The 27,363-nt window shown below is 33.5% G+C and overlaps 1 protein-coding gene across 1 annotated transcript; it reads left to right on the forward strand.

Moving 5' to 3' along the window:
* Nucleotides 1-10,175: 10,175 nt before the first annotated feature.
* Nucleotides 10,176-11,408, forward strand: LOC122596205 (probable membrane-associated kinase regulator 1). The gene has a single exon (XM_043768740.1). It carries the CDS (start codon nucleotides 10,249-10,251, stop codon nucleotides 11,236-11,238), a length of 990 nt encoding a protein of 329 aa, XP_043624675.1. The 5' UTR covers nucleotides 10,176-10,248; the 3' UTR covers nucleotides 11,239-11,408.
* The last annotated feature ends 15,955 nt before the right edge of the window (nucleotides 11,409-27,363 follow it).

Below are 27,363 nucleotides of genomic sequence, written 5' to 3' on the forward strand. Positions count from 1 at the left end.
TAAGGAAGCTCCAAGACACATTTTTATGCATAAATCACCATATTTTAACATCATTGAACATAACCCATATCATAATTTTGATTCATAACATCAAATGAAGGTTAGAAATTGTTTTGACCTATTTGAAACCCTAGGAAACCCTAAATGCCCTTTTGCCCAATTTATGACCCAAATTTGCTTGAAATCAACTAGAAACAGGTTAATAAACATAAATGATGATTTTGGGAGGAGTTTAGCTTACCAAAACCTTCAACAAGTGTTCAAACTCGAAATTGACCCGAATGAGAGGTGTTCTTGCACTATGAAACCCAAAATTTTGATATGTTATAGACAAAATGAAGATGATAATGTTTCTTGTATAATTCTTGCTTTAAAAGACAATAATGGTGATGAATTTCTAGAGAGAGAGAGATATGAGTGTAAGTGTGTGTTCTTGAGAGTTTAGAGAGAGAAAAGAGATGAAGAATGAGAGGGTGGTGGTGGAATGGGGGAATAAGAGTTGGGTCACGGGTTAGGGTTAGACCCATGGGTAGGATCCACATTCATTTTACTAGTTAAATGTCATCCAAATGAAAATCGATTAGCACCACTAATGACCTCGACTAACACATAAACCATCAATTTAATAATACATTGACCCATATAAACGCATTGCACCCCATTGAACCTCAAATTGCACTTGAACTATATTGGTTAACTTAGTAGTTAGTTAAATTGTTCACAAGTCAAAGAGTCAAGGATCGCGGTTGTTACATTATTCCCCCGTTAAGGGAATTTCGTCCCGAAATTCGATAGAACCATAATCACTACACGAACGCGGGTGTTTAGACCTCATATGGTCTTCCCGCTCCCAAGTGGATTCAACCCCACTTCTAGCATGCCATGAGACTTTGACCATCATGTAACGTTTGTCCTTCACTTTCTTGACCTCAAGCTCTAATATCTATACCGGCTTGTAACAAAATTTGAGCTTCTTGTCCACTACTTGAACCTCGTTCATAGGCACATGTAATGTAGGATCCGCCAAGCACTTCCCTAGGTTACAAATATGGAACACGTCATGCACACCGTTATGTTCTTGAGGTAGCTTCAATCGGTAAGCCACCTAGCCCACTTGTTCAATGATCTCAAAAGGTCCAATGTATCTTGGTCCAAGCTTGCCATTCTGTAACACCCTTCCACAGGGAGACTTTCAAAAGCACATGATCACCAACATTTAACTTTAATGGCCTATGTCTCACATCGACATGTTTCTTTTGTCCCTCACAGGCCAATTGTAATCTCTCCTTAATTTTGAGAAATCACTTTTGTTGTCTCAATTACTATTTCCGGCCCAATAAGTTGGCTTTCGCCAATCTCCGCTTAAGCGAGTGAGAGTGACACTTTCTACCATAAAGTTCCCTAACCCAATTAAAGTAAATGATCTTCCCATGTTCCACCAATGTCAATAGCACAAGCCCTTAACATGTCTTCAAGCATTTGAATGGTGCTCTCGGTTTGTCCATCCGTTCGAGAAGGAAACGCCGTACTCATGTCAAATTGAGTACCCATTGCTCGTCGAAAGGCTTTCCAAAAATTTGAGTTATACCGGATATTTCCTTCAACAAGAATAGGACCCGTACTCCTTACTTGGACACCACTTCTTCAATGTACAAATGCGCCATGGTGTCAAATTTATCGGTCTCGCGAATGGCTAAGAAATGAGCCGACTTCTTCAACCGATCCATAATCACTCGAATAGTATCATGAAACCTTGCTTGTCTTCGGTAACTTCTTGATGAAGTTCATTGAAATTCTTGCCCATTTTCTCAAACGAGTTTTATGTCATCTCCAAGTGATTCATTTTGTTCAACCAGTCATATCGCGGTTAAGTCTTTCCCACTCGGATAGATATTAGGTTCTATTAGTTGTAGACATGTAACACTTATTATGACGATTTGACATATAGTCAGCGCACTCGTGACGTGTTGCACCCATTGTTTGGCGGCTCATTCATTGAAGCTAACCGTTTGCTCTCATTTCCGGTCTTCCCTTTGACAATGGAAGGGTTCATGTCCACGACATCCAATCCTGAAGGTACCCCCATTCGTGTGACAGACAACGATATAGCAATCCGTTTAAATTTCAAAAGTTTTGAGAATCGCACACTATAAGGACTCGAGCTTCCCTCATCTCACTTGTGGCTCGCACTATGGCACTTAATTGGCTCATCATTCCCCTGTTTATGAGCTCTCGATTGCGCATTAAGCTAGGCGTTCAATTAGATCAACATTAATTCCATCTTTGCTCACCACATGATCGAGGAAATGAGCTTCTTCTAGCCAACTCGCATTTAGAGAAATCGCCTACAAATTCTCTTTACTAAGCAATTCTAGCACTTTGCGTAAATGTTCGGCAAGATCTTCCTTCATCCTCGATTAAACAAGTATATCATTAGTAAGGGCAATGACAAACTTGTCCAAGTTGGGCCACCACACCCGCTTCACCAAGCCCATGAACACTGTCGTTGCATTAGTCAACCCAAACGGCACACAACAGTGTATTCTAAATGCACATACCTTGTATGAAACGTCGTCTTGAGATGTCATCTTTATGGATGCGCAATTGGCTCTAACCTGAAAGAAGGTAAATCTTGGAGGAGGGATTAACACCCTTCTAGTTGATCAAATAAGTTATCATTTATCAAAAATGGATAATGGTTCTTCATCGTGAGCTTGTTCAATGCCCGGAAATCGATACACATCATAAAAGATCCATCCTTCTTCCTGATAGAAGCTCCCCATGGCGATTGGCTAGGATAGATGAACTCCTTCTCTTGAAGCTCTTTAAGTTGATGTTCCAACTCTTGCATCTCCGTTAAGGCGAGTTATAAGGAGCTTTGGCTACCGATGCGACGTTAGGAGTTAGTTCGACATAGACATCAAGTTGTGGAGACGGTGTAAACCAGATAAATCATCTAGAAGCACATCGGGAAGGTCATGAACGATATGAAATGGTCTTCAACTCAACTATTGTAGTGGTAGCACTAAGTACTTTTGAACTACAAGGATCCGATGTTTCACCTTGAGCTCTTAAGACCTTACCGTTAGACAATGGTATCTTCACCACTATTTCATCACAATCAGTAACCGCATTAATCGTCAACATCCAATCTAAACCCGTAATGACGCCAAAACTTCCCATATCGAATGACACAGAATCAATGAATAAATCAAAGTCGTTTAAAGTCAAGATACAATCACGAAGTACTTGACTAAGTCTAGTTAGAGCACCATTGACCATTTCAATATCAAGCACAAGGTTTAAGGCACGAGGAAGAATATCTATCGAATGAATGAAGTTATGCCCAACATCAGGAATCAAATAACACCGTGGAGTAATTATTGTTAAGAGTAAATGTATGCGATACCACATTAGGACCATTGTGAACTTCAGTAGTACCCGCCTCAAAATTTCACTTATCCCCCTTTTCTCTGGTTTCGTCGTTTTGCACAACATCCCGCTTGTCATCATAATTGCTTGGCAACACCCACCGGTACGTTTAATTGTATCCACCATAGTAATGATCTTAAAGTTTATGACCCGACGGTTAGTCTCAAATCTCTTACATGTTAGTCACACTAGTAGTCAATGCTCTCATACCGACATGCCACACATAAATCATATCTTTACACTAAGGCAAAAGTACTAATGTTCTAGGGGAATCGTTATGTATCATGTCATCATACCAAGTTAACAATAATTGTTCCTCATCAAGCCACATACTTATGTTCAATACAACACACAACTGCACAACTAAAACAAGTGGTCCAAGGTATAATCCGAATTCGATATGTTCTCTAGTTATTGTCCGAGTATGTATACAGGGTGTACCAGCGGCTAACCCTCCACCCTATCAACTCCCATTAAGCATATCGGTTCCTTATTATACTCTAGGCCAACATATGCAATCCATGATGTCATTAACTTGTTATAACACCGGGTAACCATAAAATAGTTGATCAGGCTCTTTTAGGGTTGCCACAATGTTACATCAAGTTAACGCCATAACTTCATTTTGCCCTAAATCATCAAACAACATCAATTTAAATCATCTCAATCCAACAATATGCACATGACCTCATTGACCTCAAATAACCACATTGACCTCATGCACTTGACCATCACACAATAACACATTGTCCGCATCAACCCAGTTGTACTCATGTTATCACATTCATCACATTGTACTTGCCACAACATAACACATTGTTCATATTGTACCCGTCACAAAACAACACGTTGATCACATAGGTATCATCTCAAATCAACACATTGATCACATAGTATCCATCTCAAAATAACACATTGTCCAATTGTACTCATATCATTACGTATACGATCCTGCCTACGAACTCTTAGTGTACACTTACAAGGTTCATAAAATTCACATTGCATTCAAAATTCCTAACCATGCATGCTATATGAAGAGATTTAACTTAAGCCGTAGTCTAGGTCAAACCACCTAATTCTCTACGACTACGCATGGGCCACCATTCTGTAACACCCCGAGCTAGGCTGGAAATACTACCGAAAAGATATAGCGTATGCATGGGATTATCGTAGGACATGAACTATATGAAAATAAAGGGATTCGGTGAATCCATCATTAACAAACAAGTACATAAAGCATAATGCAAATAGAGGCAAATGAATCCTTGATCCATGTAAGACTAAGCCCAAACTCTAGCGCAAGCATCCATCAACCATCACGTCTTGGATTCACAAGGTTACCTGAAAAGTGTACTAAACAAGGTCAACACTAGGTTGGTGAGTTCGTGGGGGCGAATGACGAGGATCTAATGCCAAAGCCATTCACAATATGAACTAAGCTAACGAACAAGGAACACACTTACAGTAAGCCCTTAAAAGGCACGAGTACTCAATATAGGTTGGCTCGTAGCGCAACCTGGACCCACATGTATCCATTGCACGATCATACCATAGCTAGAACACACATAATGCACAAGAACACAAAATGTCGACATCAACAAATATCCATCAAGTTCTAAAATGTCAAACATGTCCATCAATGTCCCTCAATTGTTCTCATGTCATCTAATTGTCATCAAGTACGTATAGCACACGTTTATTGCACATGCACACATTGTCCCTCTATTGTCATCGATATTGTCATCAAGTACATAAGTACCCGTTTAATGTCATCAAGTACATAAGTATCCGTTTAATGTCGTCAAGTACGTAAGTACCCGTTTATTTGTACATGCACACATTGTCCCTCTATTGTCATCGATATTGTCATCAAGTACATAAGTACCCGTTTAATGTCATCAAGTACATAAGTACCCGTTTAATGTCATCAAGTACGTAAGTACCCGTTTATTGTCATCGAATACGTAAGTACCCGTTTAATGTCATCATGTCCGTCATGTCCATCAACTCAACCATGCACAATGCACATACATTTCATACGACTTTACATTTAAGGAATCTTAGATGTTTGTATACAGGGTCACCCGCAGTCTTCCCACCACATCTCCAACTCATTAAATGTATCATCGTCTTCCATGTATGTACAACTACCCTAATCATAAATAAATCAATCATACTCAAACAATACATAATCAATCAATGTCTATCAATGACCCTCACATATGTACTCACATAATGAACTACGCAAGGTATTTAGAATACGCATAGTAAACAAGAACAAGTAATAATGATATCAAGAAGTATCTAACAAGTTCTATAACGCCCAACATGTCTATCAATGTCCCTCAATTGCACTCAACTACACGTAATGTACCTGATTGTACTCAATTGTGTGTAATGTACTTCATTGTACTCAATTGCACCATGACCATCAATGCCCACCCAGGAACAAACACTATGTGTATATACTTCGTACGATACTACTTTTGAAAGGCCTTTGATGCTTATATATAGGGTCACCCGCAGCCTTCCCACCACATCTCCAACCTTTCGAAAGTATTACCGTCTTCCATATATGCACGACTAACCTGATAATCAACCAAACATGCACATACAATAATCATATAATAACCACGTATTTACACGTTAACAATTCCATCAATCAAATAATGTCATCACTCAAGACACTCAACATATGCACAATCAAGTCATGTCATCATCAAGGAAATCAAACGTATGCACAATTGAACTATGTCATCAATCAAGGCAACACATAATTGTACAAACAAACAAGTAATCACACAAAGGTTGTACACTTTTCAGCCCGAATCTCAAACGAGTAGGGAGCTACGAACTCACCTTGATCGGCAATAGCAAGTTAATATCAAGCTACGAATGCCCAATGGTCGTCAAAAGTCCACAACCTAACAATATATGTCACAATACAAGACATGGTCAATACTAGTTATACTATACCACAATTTCCCCTAAAGATGTTTTATAAGTCATTCGAGAATGTTTAAATGACAAATGAAGAGTTTTGGTTAGACACGGTTCAATGACTTAGCACCAAAATTCCACTTGAAAATCAAAGTGTTTAGAATTGTGTTTAACCAATTTCGTTAACCTTAGTATGTTAATATAAGACCAATAAACAAGTTTTGGATCATTAAAAGTCGACCGATAACCGAACGAAAAAGTTGGGGAAGGAATAGAAATACTGCGGTCGCTCGCACGGTCGGCCGTGCGAGCGTCTGCAGCACGGGAAGAACTGGGCACATAGCACGACCACAAGCACGGTCCGTCTGTCTGAGCGGCCGTGCTCCGACTGGGCAGATTCTTGACTTCAAGATCGACTAAGGAAGCTCCAAAACACATTTTTATGCATAAATCACCATATTTTAACATCATTGAACATAACCCATATCATAATTTTGATTCATAACATCAAATCAAGGTTAGAAATTGTTTTGACCCATTTGAAACCCTAGGAAACCCTAAATGCCCTTTTGCCCAGTTTATGACCCAAATTTGCTTGAAATCAACTAGAAACAAGTTAATAAACATAAATGATGATTTTGGGATGAGTTTAGCTTACCAAAACCTTCAACAAGTGTTCAAACTCGAAATTGACCCGAATGAGAGGTGTTCTTGCACTATGAAACCCAAAATTTTGATATGTTATAGACAAAATGAAGATGATAATGTTTCTTGTATAATTCTTGCTTTAAAAGACAATAATGGTGATGAATTTCTAGAGAGAGAGAGATATGAGTGTAAGTGTGTGTTCTTGAGAGTTTAGAGAGAGAAAAGAGATGAAGAATGAGAGGGTGGTGGTGGAATGGGGGGAATAAGAGTTGGGTCACGGGTTAGGGTTAGACCCATGGGTAGGATCCACATTCATTTTACTAGTTAAATGTCATCCAAATGAAAATCGATTAGCACCACTAATGACCTCGACTAACACATAAACCATCAATTTAATAATACATTGACCCATATAAACGCATTGCACCCCATTGAACCTCAAATTGCACTTGAACTATATTGGTTAACTTAGTAGTTAGTTAAATTGTTCACAAGTCAAAGAGTCAAGGATCGCGGTTGTTATAGGTTACCATCCAAAGGGATAATGACCTATGAATGTAGTGAACTATGACAAAATGTTTATGTTATGTATTGATCCAATCAGGGGTCTATTTACCAAAACTGTCTAAGTGATGCATGTTATTTATTGTTTCCAACTCTTCCCGAGTATTTGAGAACTGCTATTTTCTTGTTTCCATTTAGTTATTTATTAATATCCCGAAAAGAGAAATGATGAATTCTGAGGTCTAGGGGATTTGATCTTTTCAGCTTTAGGCTTGTAATGCGTTCTTCAAAGTTTGTTGTTTTGTTGCTTTAACTAAAATCTAGCAATTAGTTATTCTTTTTCATTTCAATTATAAGTTATGCTTCAAGGAGCCATGTAAAAATACGTCCCCTAGTCTCTCATTGTTTGTTTGTGTGGGTTGTATATATGTACCCTTATATTAGTGTGTGTCAATGTGTATATGTTTGAGAATATATGTAATGATTGGTTTCAGGTTCTTGACCTTATACGGGATCGTAATCTTCAAATGTGGTTTTAATTTTTGAGATCTTTGATTTTGTGGTATATAATTGTGTTAGGGTTGATTGGAAAAATGGAGAGTTAGGTGGCGGCCAGAAGATATGAAGGTGTTTACAGTTTTTATATAATTACAGAACTTATATACATATATGTTTCCATAACTTATATTTATTTATATATGTTAAATAAATAAATTAATTATTAAGATTAAAAATAAAGGGAAAAAGATCAATACATAACATAGATATTTTGTCATAGTTCACTACATCCACATATCATTATCCCTTAAAAAATGGATGGTAACAGGCTACCTGTAGATTACCCGGTAACATGCATCACTTAGATAGTTTTGGTAAGTTCGTTACATAACATAGACCCCCGATTAGATCAATATATAACATGGACATTTTATCATAGTTCACTACATCCACAGATCATTATCCCTTATGTAAATTGACACAAATTGAAAATATAATGCTTTAAATTCTCAAAATAAATAAATGTATAGATTAGGTGGCATTAGTTATTATTTTCCTTTAATAGAAGATAATAAGACAAAAGAATTTAGCCATTATGATATCATATCGACGGTGCTAAAACTAAAATATCTTGATTCTATATGAGTATATGATAAACTACACGTAACTACGTAAGCCGTCTTCCGTGTATTTATTGTCCATATAATATTGTCCATATACTACAATGCTGAGTTGCTGACAAGATATTTTCGATCTGAACTCTGAAGTAAATACGTACCACATTCTAATATCATAAACTTGGTTTTCACGATGAGACCCATATAAACTTGAAATTAATTCGTATAATCTTGAATATATGTTACCACTTCGATCATGAAAGTATTCCAACTAAGATGATCGGTGGTTCATCGATTGGCTCGCCTAATCGATACCGTTGTCATGGCCTCATCCCTTGGAATATCGGTCATCGGTGGAACGAAGAGCAAGTAATGAGAAACGGGTCCTGAATCTAGAGGCGGAGCCAAGATTTTACATTGAGCGGGGCTCAACCAATTTCTTTCCTGATCGTTGTATGCAATATAATGTGAAAGACATAACAATTTAATAAAATGTAAGTAAAATAGAATTTTATTACGATGGTTTACTTTTATGGACCAAATGTAAAGGTTTTATTTGAACTGTCATGGATAGCAAACATTTATGGATTGGGGGTGACTTGCTTCAAAAAGACATTTATATTAGTTGGCTATGACTTAGCCTTGCAATAGAAAACAAGAATGGTTGGCGGGGGCTAAGCACCCCCAATCCCCCTACTAGCTCTACCCCTGCTTGAATCTCAACAAACAATGGTTATAATGTCGTTTAAAATTTCATTTTGAAATGAAAAATGTATTTACGAATGCATATACAATGCATACATTGTTATTCATTTAATTCATGCTTTAAAAATTATTGTAATGTTTCTAATATATTTTTAATTAATAATTTTTTTATTCTCTTATTTAATAGAATGCTTTTGTTGTAAAAACGTGTGATATTTTTTTTTATCATTGTGTTTAAATTAGTGAAAAAAATTAAAATTTAATGCGATGCTGTTGATAGAATATGCGATTTTAAAATTACTCATGTAATTGATGTAATGTTAAGGAAGTAAATTTAAAGGGTTTTGTAGTTATAGCCCTTAGAGTTTTTAATAAAAATTAATTTGGTGCATTAAAGTTTATACCTTGCTGTTAAAAAAATCATGGTGTGGTTTTTAATATATAATGTATAAATTTTTAAACATGTAATATGTTGTTAGTGACGGACTTATTATCATTTTCCAAATTTAAATATAAAAAATAAGTATTTGGAGAGAAGTAAATAATACATCAAAGATGTACATTTTCGATATGCGAACATGGCATATATATTTTCAAATATTCATTATACGATCAGAATTCATGAATTAGCACCTTTTCACCCGTCTTATGTGCAAAAAGTTTCGGTACAAATCAAGTGAAAAGTTATAAGAATAATTCCAAAACTCAAGAAAAAGTTGAATGAGTTTTTTTAACTAAAAGAAAAAGCCAAACAAAGTAACTCCCCTTCCGATGTTGAGTTCCGGATCACAACTTAAAAATCCCTCTGTCAACAGCCCATATATCTCATTTTCCTCATTATATCTCCCCTTCATTGCCTTAACATTAGATCTACCAATGTAGCTTATTTCAAAGAGCTAAAAACATGAAGCAACATTATCATAGAAAAACCAATGGCAAAACTCCTAGATCACAAACTCTACCTTCTTCACCAACTCACTCATCATCTTCTTCCGATTTCGAGTTCACTATATCTCTATCCCCTCGTAAATCGTCCGCTACGAATCTTTGCCCGGCGGACGATCTTTTCTACAAGGGACAACTTCTTCCGCTTCATCTTTCGCCACGAATCTCTATGGTTCGTCACCTTCTTTTGTCTTCTTCCTCTACTTCTTCTTCTGCCACCACTACTGCTCGTCATTCGTCTGACTCGCATTCGTCCTTCTCTACGGACGGATGCGATTCTTCTCGTCCTAGCTCCGTGGACGATGATCTCAATTTACAAACAAAGTTATTCCCAACTAGCTTGCATAACCAGACGTGTGCCAATAATAATCAGAAGAAGCCGAATAAGTACTTTTCCTTGTCTAGATTTTCATCTGTTTTCCGTAAAGAAACAAAAACGACGTCTAGCTCTACACCGACGTCTACAACAACAACCACAACCACACCCGTAACAGCTACGCGTGTTGACCCGGATATCATAGCCGGGTCATCTGTTAAAAGAATGAGTGTGACAGCCAAAGAAATGATAAGAAAGTATCTGAAAAAAGCAAAGCCACTTTATGAAAAGTTGTCCCAGCGTCAGGGTACTGGGACAACTTTTCAGGTTCAGAAAATGGCTCTTCCTTCCAAGACAATTTGTGGTCCAGAAGAGACCACAAGAAGCAATGTTAAGGAAAATGACATAATTTCACACTCGTTTTCTGGAAATCTTCGGTACCCAAGAAGGAGAAGTTGTGTGTCAAGTTGTCCATCGTCTATGCGATCGTCTCCAAGTCACTCTGGGATTCTGTGTCGGAAAACCGTGGTGAAAGGCGGAGGTATCTACTCGAACAATTCGTCGTCCATGGAGGAGCTACAAAGCGCGATTCAAGGGGCGATTGCGCATTGCAAGAACTCCATGAACAACTAGAAGAAGTCTCCGTTTAGGGCAAGGTAAGAGTCATTATTAATTAAAATTAACAATGCATTGTGATCTAGATCTTGACTGTTTTGGTAGATCATTCCAATTAAATTTGTAGTGTACTTGAATATGTAAACTCTTGAATCATTTATAACACTTGTTGGGAGTTATTTCAATAATTTTATTCCTAAATTTGATTGATTTTAGAAGTACTTTCTTAGATTTGGTATAACTTTTACTCTTTTGTTTATGGTTTGTGTGACTTGCACAATTAAATAAATGTCATCTTAATTTGGTATCATATATTTCCATTTGTGAGCACCAATTTCATTTTCATTCCTTAATGTTCGTGTATCCAAATTCAAGGCTTTATTCTTGTTGTGCTTTCTATTTGATAGTGAGATGTGGTATAAAATTGTTTCTATACTTCAAATAAAAATACATAAATTTGGTCACTATCAAGAATCATTAACTTTTGTGTTAAAGGCATTTCGTAGATTCCTTTTGGTTCTAAAATCCTACTCCATGTAGATATATACTCGTATTTGGTTTCCCAAATGTTTGGAGACGACGCAACAATATGTCAATTGTCTCATGTTCTACTTTTTCACATGATTTAACAATGATGTACATGCATTGATGATAAGAGCAAATTCATGATTTTTTGTATGAATTTGCATGTCCTATATAACAACATTATATATACAAATGAGTTGCGCGCTTTGTTTAATTTTCATCCATTTCAATTGTTAGCTAGTATTGTGACTAAAAGAAAAATAAGATGATATGTCATCCTATGAACCTATGATATTATCTCATTACTTGTTTGTATGTATATAATTTATTTTCGGAGTAACACTAAGTAGAGTCACTTGCTTGATATTTTTTATTCTGTTCATATACTATATTAAATAAATTATTAATATTAATATATTCGATTCATTTATTAATAATGAGCAAATAATTGAATGAGGGCCACGTTCCATGTGCGAATGCTAGGTTTACGATGGTAATGGCAGTGTACTTGTACTCTTCCTCCCTTGGATAATAACGCCAATTTATTAGCAACCACCTCCTCATTAATCTTATCGCTAAATGTACTTTAATTTATTGACCGGCTATTCGTGGTTATCTAATGGCGATATACATTTTACGTGGAGGAGTTTCGGATTACATTTATTTATTTATTGTTTCTATAAAATTTGAAAAATATAATTTTAGAAAAACAAATATATACTCTATATGCTTTTGAAAACACAATGTTGAAACCAGATAATATATTTTGAAAACACAAAATCTATTTAGAAAATGCAATAACAAGCACCCCTTAAACGCTAATGAATAATAGATAGTAATATATAGGTAGCTAAAGTTTATCGATCAAAAAACCATCAGTTCTAGGAAAAATCTGCCACCTAAGAACTCACTACTACTATACGATAAAACACGTCATGAATTGAATAAACTCAACAATTATGATGTTAAAACTATCTCTTCATTTTCACGTGTTAATTGATCGAGCTAAAGCTCATTCGCACTAGAGGTACGAATTCAAGTGCTCCAATTAAAATCAAGCAAAAAAGTTATCATCCTTCATAACTCCCCTTTCTCAACTACACAAAAGTACAACAACTCATCAATTATATATCACCCTATGTCAAAAATTTTGTCTGGCATTACGGGCCAAAACATGTGGCGCATTCATTTCATTGCAATGACAATGTTTTACTGTTTATTTCACAAACCAATAACAGGTGAAATTATTTCTACTTGCTATGAGCAAGCATACGTAGTCTCTCTCCCACTCTAGCTGGAAAAATAGGACATTATTGAACATGGGTTGTATTAACTATCGGCCTGGTAAACTACACATACGACCTAAAATATTTGATGGTGAACCTTGATTTTAATTAGGTTAGATCCTTAAGGATTTGTTTCGTAGAGGGGAGTTATTTGAGAACTTTCTAAAAAAAAAAAAAACCTAAGAACTTTTCTACACCCTTGGATCAAAGAAAATGGATGGACAAGATTAAAAATAAAAAGAGCGATAGTTATTTTCGATATACTTTTAATGACTTTTTAAATTTTGTTTTTTTATCACGTTCATGTTACACATGTGTAAGTTGTACTTACCAATGGGCAAATTGTACTTACCCCTAATACATCTCGCTCTAGTGTCTAGGGTTTGAAGGTCGAAACCCTAAACCCTGGAGTGGAAACCCCATCCTTTTTAGGTTTTTAAGGTTTAGCATTTATGGTTTAGATTTTCAGGATTTTTAGAATGTAGCTTCCCCCTCGAATTAGCAATTAAGTTTTAGGGTTTGAAGTTGTAGGGTTCACCTGGCGAACCCTACAACTTCAAACCCTAAACCCTAACGCGTACCGTGTACCCGTTCTAGGGTTTAGGGTTTGAATGTCGAGGGTTAGCCGAGGGCTTCAAACCCTAAACCCTATAGTGGGAACCCTCATCCGTTTTAGGTTTTTAGGGTTTAGATTTTCCTGGGTTTTTAGAAAATAGCCTGCACCTCAGATTGGAAATTAAGCTTTAGGGTTTAGGGTTTTACAATGCGTACTCATCGTTTTTGAACTTTATAAGTAACTTACCCATGTGTAGGTTGTACTTATCCATGGGCAGGTTATACAACTCACCAGTTTCAGGTCTTTCTTACACATGTGTAGGTTGTACTTACACATGTGTAGGATGAACGTGATGGAAAAAACGAAGTTTATAAAGTCGTCAAAAGTATATTGAATCGCATCTCTAATGAAAGGGAATGAAATTTCAAGACTACCTATGCTTTTTTTTCTAGTTTAATGATGTACGGTATGTGAGATAAAAGTTTTTTAATGATTTAGATATTTTTTGATTTAATAAGAGGATAGAGAAAGAGAGTGTTGGACAATTTTTTTAATAATGACAAACATGCCTTCCTGATCTTGATGAATGAAGGACTGAGATTTGCTTTTTTTTTTAATGGTTATCAAAATAACACACCCCTTGTTTTGTATTATGCTTTTAAAATATTTGCAATTCTAAAAGATCGTTTTTAAAAACACATGTTTTATGTTTTCTCTTTAAAAATTATAGATAATCAATATAGGGATAACAGTACCATTAATTACTTGTTCATATCACTACTAGATTTTGGTACCATGTTTTGGTGCTTTTGGAAATCCAGCTAGCACTGTGCTAAGGTACTATCACGCTTCGAACGAATTCAAATATATTAAAAAAAGTTTTTTAAAAATGACAAATAACTCTTTTAAAACAAAATTTTCTTTTGATGTCACAAAAATAAATAGATTTGAGACGAGGTCAGGTTCACTCTATTGGGTCTTGACATCATGTATGTTTAGGAAGCTTATGATACGGGCCGCCATTGTTTCAATAAGAATAGATCATTAAAAAAGAAGTTTAATTCTATTTCAAAGTCATCATCTATAATGGTATAAAAAAGAGAAAAATGTTATATGATGTTACCATTATCGTGTTGTACTCATATCAATTTTCATACATGTTAAACAGTCTTTTTAATATTAAGGTTTATGAAGAGAATATTATATGACTATACGATGTTAATATCATATAAGCAATCCTTGTAAAAGAAACAACCAATGTTAAAAGTTACATGGGAGAAAATTATCTAAACACCCTTAATGATTAAATTACCCTTTACACCAATTATCTTTTATACCACTCGACCCATCTCTACCACCAACAATCGTTCACACCACCACACCATCACCGTCATGACCATTATTGCATTACGCAGGTACCATGCTATTACTTCAATCATTTTAATCTCATTTGTAAAGAGTACATTTGATACATGTGCAAATGGTGATTGGTGAATACTTTTGCGGGTTCAATATTATCATTAGAAAGCGTATTTAATTGTTCGTTACATGTCAATGAGATCTTCCCGGCGGTACATTTTGTATAATGAAAAAGATATCGATTATAAATAGGCTTTGAAGGTGGTCAAAGGTCCACTTTTGATGAGTCACATGGAACTGTAGCAGTGTAAGGAGTTAGAACATGCTTTAATCGCGAAATATGGGTGTGGTACTATCTTCTATTTATTTATTTATTTTTACATTTATTATAATTATTATTAGCATTACTAGCACAATAAATGCATAATGCAACGGTGTTCATGACAGTGATAAAGTTGTGTTCGTGGCGACTGTCAATGGCGGAGGCAGCGCCAAAAAATATAGATAATTGATTTAATGTTAATTGATGTAAATGATTAATAGAATTATTTTAATAAATACAAGATTGATGATGTAGTTCAATTATTAATGTTAAGAGGTATCTTATGGTGTCTTTTACCAGTTCATCTCATACAAAGTTCTGGCTTTATGTTTGTTAGATTGTAAACAAAATATACAATAACAATATATAACTCTTTAAATTATAAGCAAGTAATTAATGTGTCCACATTTTTAATATGTAAACTAGTCGTAGTAATCCGTACAATGTACGGTAGCCATATAAATTGTATTATAAATAAATTCAAATATGCAACATACATGATTCGTGAATATGAAATAAACTGTAGTTAAAGTAAAGCGATGGTCGAAGCTAAATTATACTCCATCGGTCCCATTAGAATTGTTCTACTTTCAATATTCAAATTCTTTATTCTAAAACTTTGACCTTAAATATATTTTGTTGTATTATATAAATTTGATAAAAGTTATATCATTTATAACACGTCTAAAACACAATCAATTTATATAACTTTCATCATATGTTATTTAAAACAAATAGAATTATTTAAGTTCAAAGTTACAAATATTACACTTTAATAATTTAAAACATGACACTACTAGTAGGACGGAATGAGTAATAAACAGTAATGATTAATATAGTATATGTTTAGTTAGAGTTCTGGATTTACTTTAAGTTTACACTGACATCAAAATCGTAATTTGTAAGCGTCGTTGATAACTGCAAATATCCTTGTGATTTCGAATCAAAAACTCAAAATTTTGAAGTATTCATGTTAACAACTTATTATAAGTGATATAAGCAAGAGAAAATCGCGACAATAGCCATATTTCGTTGTGATTGTAGCAAAATAGCAAAGTTTTTCGAATTATAACAAAATAGCCATATAACTCGCAACAACCGGACAAAATCGCATAAAGAACCTTAAAGTCGCTACGAGAGTTTGCAAAATTGCTACGAGATTTTGCAAAATTGCAATTTGTGGGCTTTGACTTTTTTTTTTTTTGCAAAATCGCAATGTGTTTTGTTGCGATTATTGCGATTTTAATTTTTTTTTATAAACATATTAATTTATTACGTAGTCCACAAATGCAAAAGCTTCAAATACATAAGAAACATACTAGAAACATGCTAATAATCCCTAAGCTAATAGTTCAAAAGGAGAAGAGTGTGAAATCGATTTTGATTTTGATAAGATCCATACTCTCTAGATGGAGGAAAACATGTTTGTGATGGCATGGGTGCACCACAATTCAGCCTTGTATGTTCACGTTCTTTCAACGACTACATGTTGTTGTCTTCCTCTCTTCACTCATAGACGGTATACGCTCATGATTTTACGACAAAACACATTTTGATTTTCAAAAAAAAAAAAGTCAAAGTCAACATATTGCAATTTGTAAAATCTCGTAGCGATTTTGAAGATCTCGTAGGGAACTTGAATATCTCATAGAGATTTTGCAAGATCTCGTAACAATTTTGCAAAATCTCGTATTGATTTTGAAGATCTTGTAACGATTTTAAGGTTTTTTATGCGATTTTGTCTAGTTATTGCAATTTAAATGACTATTCTGTGATAATTAGAAAAAAACTTGACTATTTTGGTACAATCGCAACGAAATTTAGTTATTGTCGTGATTTTCTCTATAAATAATAAGAGTTCAAGAATTGAGAAAGATAAAGAGACAATTTTATTAATGAGAATACGATCAATCAAATAAAGTTATAATGTGTTTTGTATATATAAGACAAAAGTTAAAGTTTAATTTTAAGTCTAATAAAAATATTGAATCTATATATAATTAAAAAAACTAATTTTAATAAAATAAATAAAATAAAAAAACACGTGTCGATCAATGATTACGTCACGTGTCGTTTCGAGAACATCTCAATTTTATTTTATTTTATTGGTAGATTAGCACTAAGGGGGAGGGAGCCGGAGGGATCATCTCCCTCAACCCTCAAATTTATCCAATCAAATTACTCCATCTCATTTCAACCCTCCAATCTTTTTTCAACATTTTTTTAGTGGCAACCATCACTTCCAACCTTTTCTTTACATTTTAATAGTTTATCCAGAACATAATAAACTTTACACAACTAACCCCCTTTCACTTTTTGATTTTCAATTTGAATCTTATTTTGTCGGTTTTTTGAATTTGACCGTTATAATAAAAAATAAAACCACATACATTTTTAATTTATATGTTTTATTAAGAACAAAACACATTAGGTAATATTAAAAAAACACATTACATAATAATAAAAATACATAAATAAAAAAATAAATTTACACTTCGCCACCAAAAACAAAAGTTTGGAAAAAAAACAAATATTATTATTATTTAAATTCAAGTTTTTTAGAACTGAATATAACTTATACTTATACATCAAATATTATTATTATTATTATTTATTATTTATTTTATTCAATAAATAAAACTGAATATTAATTCAAGTTCAGCATGTACTTTAGAAGGAAACAAAACTTTTCAACAAATTTACATAAATGGTTCCTGGCGCCTGCAAAGTTACATTTTCGTCCCTGCAAAGTTACATTTTCATCCCTGCAACACTTCCCTCTTCTTTAACCATCCGCGAGTTCACAGCTCGCTACCTCCATCTTGCGCTCAGCTTGCTCAGCCGGCACCCGAATCTCGCTCAGCCCTCCCCAGCTCGCACCCAACTCGCTCAGCCCTACCCTTCGACTCCCTCCACCCTAAGGTATGAAATTAGCATGCATAAAGATATTATATTTTTTTTATAATAAAAACTAATTACTTTTGAAGTGAAATATTCATTTGAAAACTAAATTTTTTGTGAAAACTAGAAAACTGACCAAAACACACTGTGATCTAAATTTAACACAATGTGTTTTTATTGTGTAACCTAAAATACGTTATGTTAAGTTTTAAATCACGATGTGTTTTTGATAGCGTTGTAAATCGGAAAATTGTTCAAACACAATGTGATATGAACTTAACACAATGTGTTTTTGAAAAACATATTAAAAACACATTGTGTTAAATTCAGATCACAGTGTGTTTTTGTAGTTTTCTAGTTTTTACGAAAATTTTAGTTTTAAAGTGATCAAAACCCTACTTTTGAATTTTATAATATTAAGTATGTAAACTGTAGTTAGCAAAACTTTACCTTAATGATACGAAATAATATTAATATTTTTGTACGGGCAAGGATTATTAATCAATTCTGTCAAAAGCAATAAGGTTTAAACCGTCACAATTTCAACCGAAGGAAAATTAGCTATTTGCTTTCAAAAAGACCTATGAGAGTGTGTGGCCATTCTAGTGTGTGACAATATATAAGTGACTATCCAGTATGCAATGTATCACGTATGATACTTTTTCTATGCGTTGTCACAAAAATATATAAACATAGAGAAAAACACATTAAAACATTTCAACTTTGGTCCTAGCTATTATAGAATTGGTATTGTGTATATTTTAATTAAGATTAAAATAATTTTTCAAATCCTATAATCCCATCTCGGTACCTTTTCAATCTGATATAGTCATTTCTATTTCGAGTGAACTCTCTAACGCTGACCCAGTTTATACAACGTATGTTAGACCTCTCGCTGTCGAATTGCGACACGGAGTTTTCAAGCAGAATTTACCTTAAAAAAAAAAAAAAAAAAAAAAAAAAAATCTCAATCCGATATCGAGACTGGTTTTCTCTTTTTGTGGTTTCAAGAGAAAATGTTTAAATTCTGTCGGGTCCACTTACAGCAAAAAAGCTATCCTCTAAACGAAAGTAATAAATCTTTTAACCTTTGTCACATCCACATCAATTTGTCACGATTTTTAACTATGTTTTGTAGTTGGTTGTATAGATACCCAACCATTCAATTTCTATCCAGAGATCTAAGTCAAAATTCTAGTAACATATCATAGTTAAAAATTTATGGTGGTGAGTGCAATGCAATGCAATGATTCCTTTTTTTGTGTTTTCTGTTGTACTTGGTAGATGACAAAGGCCCTGCCATAATAGTAACAATAACTAATTATATTGGACCATGATAGCAATGCTACAATGATGTTATTGGATGCATCATCTTCTTTGGCACCAACTAATGCTCTTGTAAATGGATTACAAAAATTTGTTATTAGAATTTAAAAATCTCAAAAAATTTAAATGGTGTTATCCAATTCTATCTTGTTTATTACTAATTCAAAAAATTTGACTGAAAGAGTTCAATGTGATCAAAATAGCCTCCATATACTTTTCCTCTAAAAAAATTAGCTCTAAATTAAATACTAGCATAAGTTCTACCCAGCGCGTTGCGGTAAAAGCATAAGTTGTTATATTTACATAATTACATTGATGATAGGAAAATGATTGATTCTTCTAAATTTTTAGCCTAAAGATTCTTCTAACCCTTTATGAATATCACAAGTGTATTCCACTTAGTTTCTCTCTTAATCTCCTCCCTCGAATTTCCACATGTCACTGTCCAATAAATTAGAAGGATTTTTAGGCTAATGAATTAGGAGGATTAATCATTACTCTTTGATGATATTCTCTAGTTACATGAGTCATAAATGTAAGTTATTTTTACAAACGTAGGCTAATTATCAATATGTGCTCCAGTTATGACCTTAGCCTCGACTATTCTTGGCAACAGTTGTGTAATAACCATTTTGGATTACAATCTCGGCCATCTGATTCATGTTACGGAGTAACATAATTGGGGCACCAACTTTTAATTCAAAAGTGAACGAACTCAAAGATCAATCAAAGAGTAACAAAAAATTATTATTATTATTATTATTATTATTATTATTATTATTATTATTATTATTATTATTATTATTAATTCGTAAATAATCAGTCGGCTGTAAACGTCGACTTATAGAGTTCGATTATTACAATAATATGATCAAGATGATCAGTCAAATGATTGATTAAGATAAATCAATCTTAATCTAGAAAATAGAATTACAAGGAGAAATATTGAGAGAACAAATAAATTCAGAATATGTGTGTGAAAAACATGATTGATCTCAACCCTAATTGGGTATAAGCAGGTATATATACTCCTTATCTTCCAGCTAAATACACCGACCTCCTTCCACTTTAGCTTCTAACAACTTCAGTCCTTCAAGAATCCTGAATAAGAAACCTGCACAAACTCTTAACCCTGAAGTTAGGTAAAACTTATAAATACAACCCTAAGTTTATATTAGTTTTTTTAACACCCTCCCTTAATATAAACTTAGGCTGCAAACAAGTCAATCGTATTCATCTTACTTAACAGGAAATCATGTTGTCTTACACAAAGACTCTTAGTGAAAATATCTGCAATTTGATCATTAGAATCAACTTTAATGAGATTAAGTAATTCAGAATTAACCTTTTCCCTTACAATGTGAATATCAATCTCTATATGTTTTGTTCTTTCATGAAGAACTGGATTTGTTGCAATCAAAACAGCAGAATTGTTATCACAAAATAAAGTAACAGGCAACAAATCCTTTACCTTTAAATCATTTAAAACATTAAGGATCCAAATAATCTCACATGTCACAGTGACCATAGCCCTATATTCTGCTTCAGAAGAAGATCTGGACACTGTGCTCTGCTTTTTACTTTTCCATGAAATTAAAGATTCTCCTAAGAAAATACAAAACCCAGTAATTGACCTTCTTGAGGTCACACATTTACCCCAATCTGAATCTACATAAGCATATAAAGAAAGAGATTGACCTTTAATAACATGAATACCTTTACCTGGGTTTTTCTTTAAATACCTTAAAATCCTGAAAGCAAGTCTCAAATGTGAAGCTTTAGGAGCATGCATATACTACTCAAACACTGCACATGATAGCTAATGTCTGGTCTAGTAATTGTAAGATATATCAATTTACCAATTATCTTTTGATATGAAGTAACATTTTCAATAAAAGGATCTGACTCATCTTTTCTGTCAGATATCACAAGATTCATGTCCATGGGTGTTTTCATAGGTTTAGCACCTAACATCCCATATTCAAACAATAAGTCCATACAATACTTTCTTTGAGTTCAGCAAACTCCTTTTGAAGTATCAATAACTTCAATTCATAAAGAATACTTTAATTTTCCCAAGTCTTTTTTAAAAACTTAGTTTTCAAAAAAGTTTTAACTTTTTCAACTTCTGAAATATCATTTCCAGTAATCACAATATCATCAATATATATAAGCAAGGCAATAAACAAACCAGAACCACTTTTAGTAAAGAGTGAATAATCACTCTTACTTTGATCAAAACCATATTCCAAAAGGGCAGTAGTAAGCTTATAATTCCATTGTCTAGGAGCTTGCTTTAGTCCATAAAGAGACTTTACAAGCTTACAAACCCTTTTATCATCTTTAGAAAAATATCCAGGAGGTAAGATCATATAAACTTCTTCATATAAGTCACCATACAAGAATGCATTATTAATATCTAACTGATATAAATTCCAATTATTTTGTACAACAATATTAATAAGACACTTAACTGTTACCATTTTAACAACAGGAGAAATAGTTTCTTCAAAATCTATACCTTCTTTTTTATTATACCCCTTAGCAACTAATCTAGCTTTATATCTTTCTATTTCTCAAGAAGATTTGTATTTAATTTTATATACCCACTTACAACCTATGGGTTCTCTTCCTTTAGGAAGATCAGTTAAAATCCAAGTATTGTTCCTATACAAAGCTTCCATTTCAAGATTCATTGCCTCAACCCAATTTGGATCTTTGGCAACTTGATTATAAGTAGATGGTTCAACATTTTTTATTAATGCTAGACAAGAAATTAAACACATTTGAACTTAAGTTAGAATAATTCACAACTCTGTCAATACCATATCTAACTTTACCATCAAGCACATAATCATTTAAATTTCTAGGAACATTAGTGGTTCTATTAGACCTCCTAAGATTGAGAGTATCCACTGGAATAGTATCATTAGTGATCTCATGATCAACTAAATGAACACTCTCAGAATTATCATTATTCCCACATTGCAACACCACATTGGGTCATTGGTGTTGTCATCATGTGTTGTTGTGCCTCCATTGTCATTAGCAGATTCATGTGTACTACCAATGTCAATGGTGGCTCTGCCATCACAAACAGTTCTGTTTAAGTTGTCATCATTGGGTCCAGTGGACTCAACAATCATCTCAATCCTGTCAAAAAAATTGCACAACTCTTCATTAGAACAACTACTTGTACTTATTTTAAAAGGAAATATTTGTTCATAAAACTTTACATCTCTAGCAAACAAAATAGTTTTATCATCTAAATTATACAATTTATATCCCTTTTTCGAATTTGAGTAACCAAGTAAAACACATTTTTCAGCTTTCTTAGAAAACTGATTATCATTATTCAAAATAGTTGCATAACAAAGACAACCAAAGTTTCTAAGATTAGATAAAAACAGGTTCAAAACTAAATACAAGTTCATAAGGAGATTTTCCTTTCAAAACAGAAGGATGGGTTCTATTGATCAAATACACAACAGTATAAACACATTCAGTCCACATATATAAAGGTAGCCCTCCCTGAAATAGAAGTGCCCTAGCAACATTCAATAAATGTCTATGTTTCCTTTCTGCAACCCCCTTTTGTTGGGGAGTGTATGCACAAGAAGTTTGATGTATAATACCAAATTGTTTAAACATTTTATCCATGTTCTAGTCAGGGACGGAGCCAGGAAATTTTTTGCGAGAGGGCAAAATTTAAAGTTATTCGTCATATTTATAATAGTCGTATCCGAAAATGGAAAAAAAAACAAAACAAAAAAGAGCCCTAGCTTGAAAATAGAAAATGGACCCTCAAAAGAATTTGTTATCTACATCAGGTCTAACAATCATATTTAAAAATACTAGTTTTTCTTAATAAATAATGACCAAACGTATCAAACAAGATCTTATTAAATGAAAACGTATTCAATCATATAATACAAGAAACTCAAAAAATATATTTCTTTAGATTTACTGTAATCAGCTTGTGTATATATATATATATATATATTATCTACATTATGATAATTATAATTAATTGTTTGTGATAAATATATATAATAAATTAAAAGAAAATACATTTTCTATAAACAATTCCACTATAATACTACACATTTACATACCCAAACAACGAAATTTTTTCTCTAAATTATACTTCATTCTTTCTATTAAAAATAACAACTCGGGTTTTTTTAATCTCTTAATGAAAAAATCTATCTTAAAATTAATGTTTGATGACCAATGACATACAAATAATAAGTTTATGACAAGTTGACAACGAAGGTAACATTTATATTTATTTCCTACTTATTTTTTCTTACTTTTACAAGGAAATTACAAATATACCATTTAAATTTTAAAAAATTACAGTGTACTAAAATTGGAGTGGGGTCAACTGACCCCGCTGCCCCCAAGCTGGTGTCGTCCCTGGTTCCAGTTAACAAATTCAGTCTCATTGTCTGACCTAATAACTTTAATATTCTTCCCAAATTGTGTGTTAATCATCCTTATAAAGGCATTTAAGTTTTCAAATACTTCCGTCTTATTTTTCAACATGTAAACCCAAACTGCTCTTGAGAAATCATCTACAACAGTTAAAAAAAATACTTGTATCCTTCTTTACTTGGCTTCCTATAGGGACCCCACACATCAACATGTATTAAGTCACCAAAATTTAATGATTTGTGATCACTTAGAGGAAAAGGTTGTCTAGTTTGCTTAGCTTTATGACAAGTATCACATGGCAGAGAATCATCAATGAAACCAAGTTTAAGTTTGGATTTTAACACATGCAGAACATTATAAGATGGATGACCTAATCTAAAATGTCACAGTTCAGCAGACAAATTGCAATTATTCACAGAATTCAAGCTGACATTATTAACAGAAACCTTACCCTGATTTAACAAATAAAGACCTCCATGTATTCTACCAGTCCCCAAACTTCTCATTGTTCTCAAATCCTGTATATAGCATGCATACTCAGAAAAACCAAAAAACAATTTACTATCTCTAGTTGCTTTATGAACAGATAAAAGATTTACATTATACTCAGGTACAACAAGCGCATCAAATAATGTAATGTTATCTGTAACTCTTAAATCACCAAATTTTAGTAATTTGAGCAAAAGTACCATTTGGATGATTTACAGTTAGATTTAAAGAAGACACATCAATTACATTAATCATGTTTTTATCAGAAGCACACATGTGTTGATTTGCACCAGAATCAATGATCCAGTTAATTTAACTAATCAAAGTGTCAAACTGAATATTTGAATTAAAATATGTAGACGGCATGAAAGCATTAAACAAAGAAACTGCCATATTAGCTTGAGTTTTTCCTTTTGAATCCTGATTCTCATTCAACAAACTCATAAGTTTTGCATTTGTTCATTAGTAAAAGGAAAACCAGAATTAACAGAAATAACATTTTTAGAACTTTGAACATTAACATCAGATTTATCATTCAAGTTATTTCTTTCATTAATCACATTATTACTAGTATAACTCTTATTCTGGTAACTAGGTTTCTTTTTATTAAAATCTGGATATCCAATAAGTTTATAACACTTATCTATTGTATGCCCTTTTAAACCACAAACAGGATTAGCACATACCAAATTTTCATTTCTAACAAACTTCCATTTAGGATCATTAAACTTTGACACAAAAGCAGAATTAACAAGTTTAGCATGATTCACAGAACTAGCATTCCTATGAGATTCTTCTCTAGACAACAAAGCATATGTAGATTTCACATTAGGTAAAGGATCTCTAGTATTCTAGTAAAAATGTTACTTCTAGCAGACATATATATTTCATCTAAACCCATTAAAAACTGCATTAACCTTATCAAATCATGATGAGCCTTAAATTCTTTTGCAGCTTTACAAGTACAAACAGGCAATTTAACCATAGCATCAAATTGTTTCCAGAAAGTATTCAGTTTATGATAATAGTCAGACAAAGAAGAACCATTCTGACTTAAATGTATTTATCTTATGATACAAATTAAAAGTAACAGAACCATCCACTTTATCATATGTTTCTTTTAAATCTCCCCATACTTCACTTGCAATTTTAAAAAAAATTTGTCCCATATATAACTCTTGACTGACAGATCCTAAAATCCAAGATAAAATCACTGAGTTACACCTATCCCATTGTTTTGCCAATACATGATCATCATTATTCTTTTCACATGAACCATCTATGAAACCTACTTTATTTTTAATTTCTAAAGCAAGCATCATAGCACATGACCAAACATTGTAATTATCAGTACCACTTAACTTGAAAGACAAAATAGAAGTACCATTAGTATCAGTAGGATGAAGATATAAAGGATCACCAAAATCAAGAGCACTAAGGTTGGACGGAGTGGTTAGGCACCCGACCGGTACCGGGCCGGTACCGGATAGCACACCGCTCCGACCCCTCGGTACCGGTGGGGAGGGGAGCAATTCGGGCACCACGGTGCCGGTTTCCATGCCGTGTGATTCGACCGTTAGAAAAAAAAGGAGGGGCCCAAACCTAACGTCTCTCTTCTTTCCTTCTTCTTTCTTTCTTTCTTCTCTTTTTTTTCTTCTGCCGTCTGTTTCTTTTTTTTTTCTTTGATGAACACACAAAACACACACACAAATAACACATACATATATCTATATTTTCGGAATCATGAACCCTTTCTTCAACAATCCTTTATTTCTTGACAATCACGGCCCAACACCCCCAAATTTCCAATCGGATTCGAGTTCATCCGACGAGACAGAACGTTATATTAATCTATTCACAATGGCGCATTATGCGATTCAACAAGATGTCCGTGATATTAATCTATTCACAATGGCGCATTGTGTTGTCGTTTCGTTTTAACATTGTAGTTTGATGTTTGGATTTGTTGTTTTACATTGTTGTTTATTTTATTTTTAATATTGTAGTAGTTTTAAATTATTTAAATAAAATTGTTTTAGTTTTAAAAATAAATAGAAATTAAATTAAATAGAAAAGGGTGGGGAGGGGAGGGGTGGCGAGGTACTCCTAGCAAAAGGGGAGGGGAGGAGAGGAGAAGAAAAATCTGGGAGGGGAGGGGAGGAGTGGGGAAGCTCTCCCCCCACCCTAACAGCAAGCAAGCAAAATCAAGAACCACTACCAGGAGGAAGTTCAGGAGCCATAATCAATCAGATATCAAACAAGCAAATAACAAATAATACAAATTATCAACAAGTAACCAAATTACAGATACTTAACCAACAAACAAACTTTAACCACACAATAACAAGAATAAGAAAAAACTTAAACCAGATTAATATATATATATATCTATACGTATATATAAAAAAATCAGAAAATAATTTCAATCTCTCAAATGTGCCAGTGACAGGATTCCAAGCCTCTCTCGGAGACCGGTCAAGTATTAACACAAATGCTTTTGTGAGAATTGAAATAAAATAAAAAATATTTATGAGATTAACAAAGATTTAAAGGAAAGAAGATCAACAATACAGTGCTATCAGCTGAAGGTAGAAGAACCCTAATTTTCTTCTTGATTCACTTAGTCAAGAAGAACAATCAGGATCTAAATATGAAAAAACCCTAAATTTGTTATTGATTCACTTAGTCAAGAAGAAGAATGATCTGAATCGATATGCAGCGGAATCAACAAGATCGTAAACCAGAAAACCCTAAAAATTAGGGTTTCTTAGATCTAGGGTTTCGAAATCGAAATACGCCCTAAATCAAAAAAACTCTTAAACAGAAATCACCGATCAGAGGAACCTGTCTCTAATACCATGAACGAACTCAAAGATCAATAAAAGAATAACAAAAAATTATTATTATTATTATTACTGTTAATTCATAAATAATCAGTCGGC

Source organism: Erigeron canadensis, chromosome 4 (assembly GCF_010389155.1).
Source record: "Erigeron canadensis isolate Cc75 chromosome 4, C_canadensis_v1, whole genome shotgun sequence".
Taxonomy (NCBI): Eukaryota; Viridiplantae; Streptophyta; class Magnoliopsida; order Asterales; family Asteraceae; genus Erigeron; species Erigeron canadensis.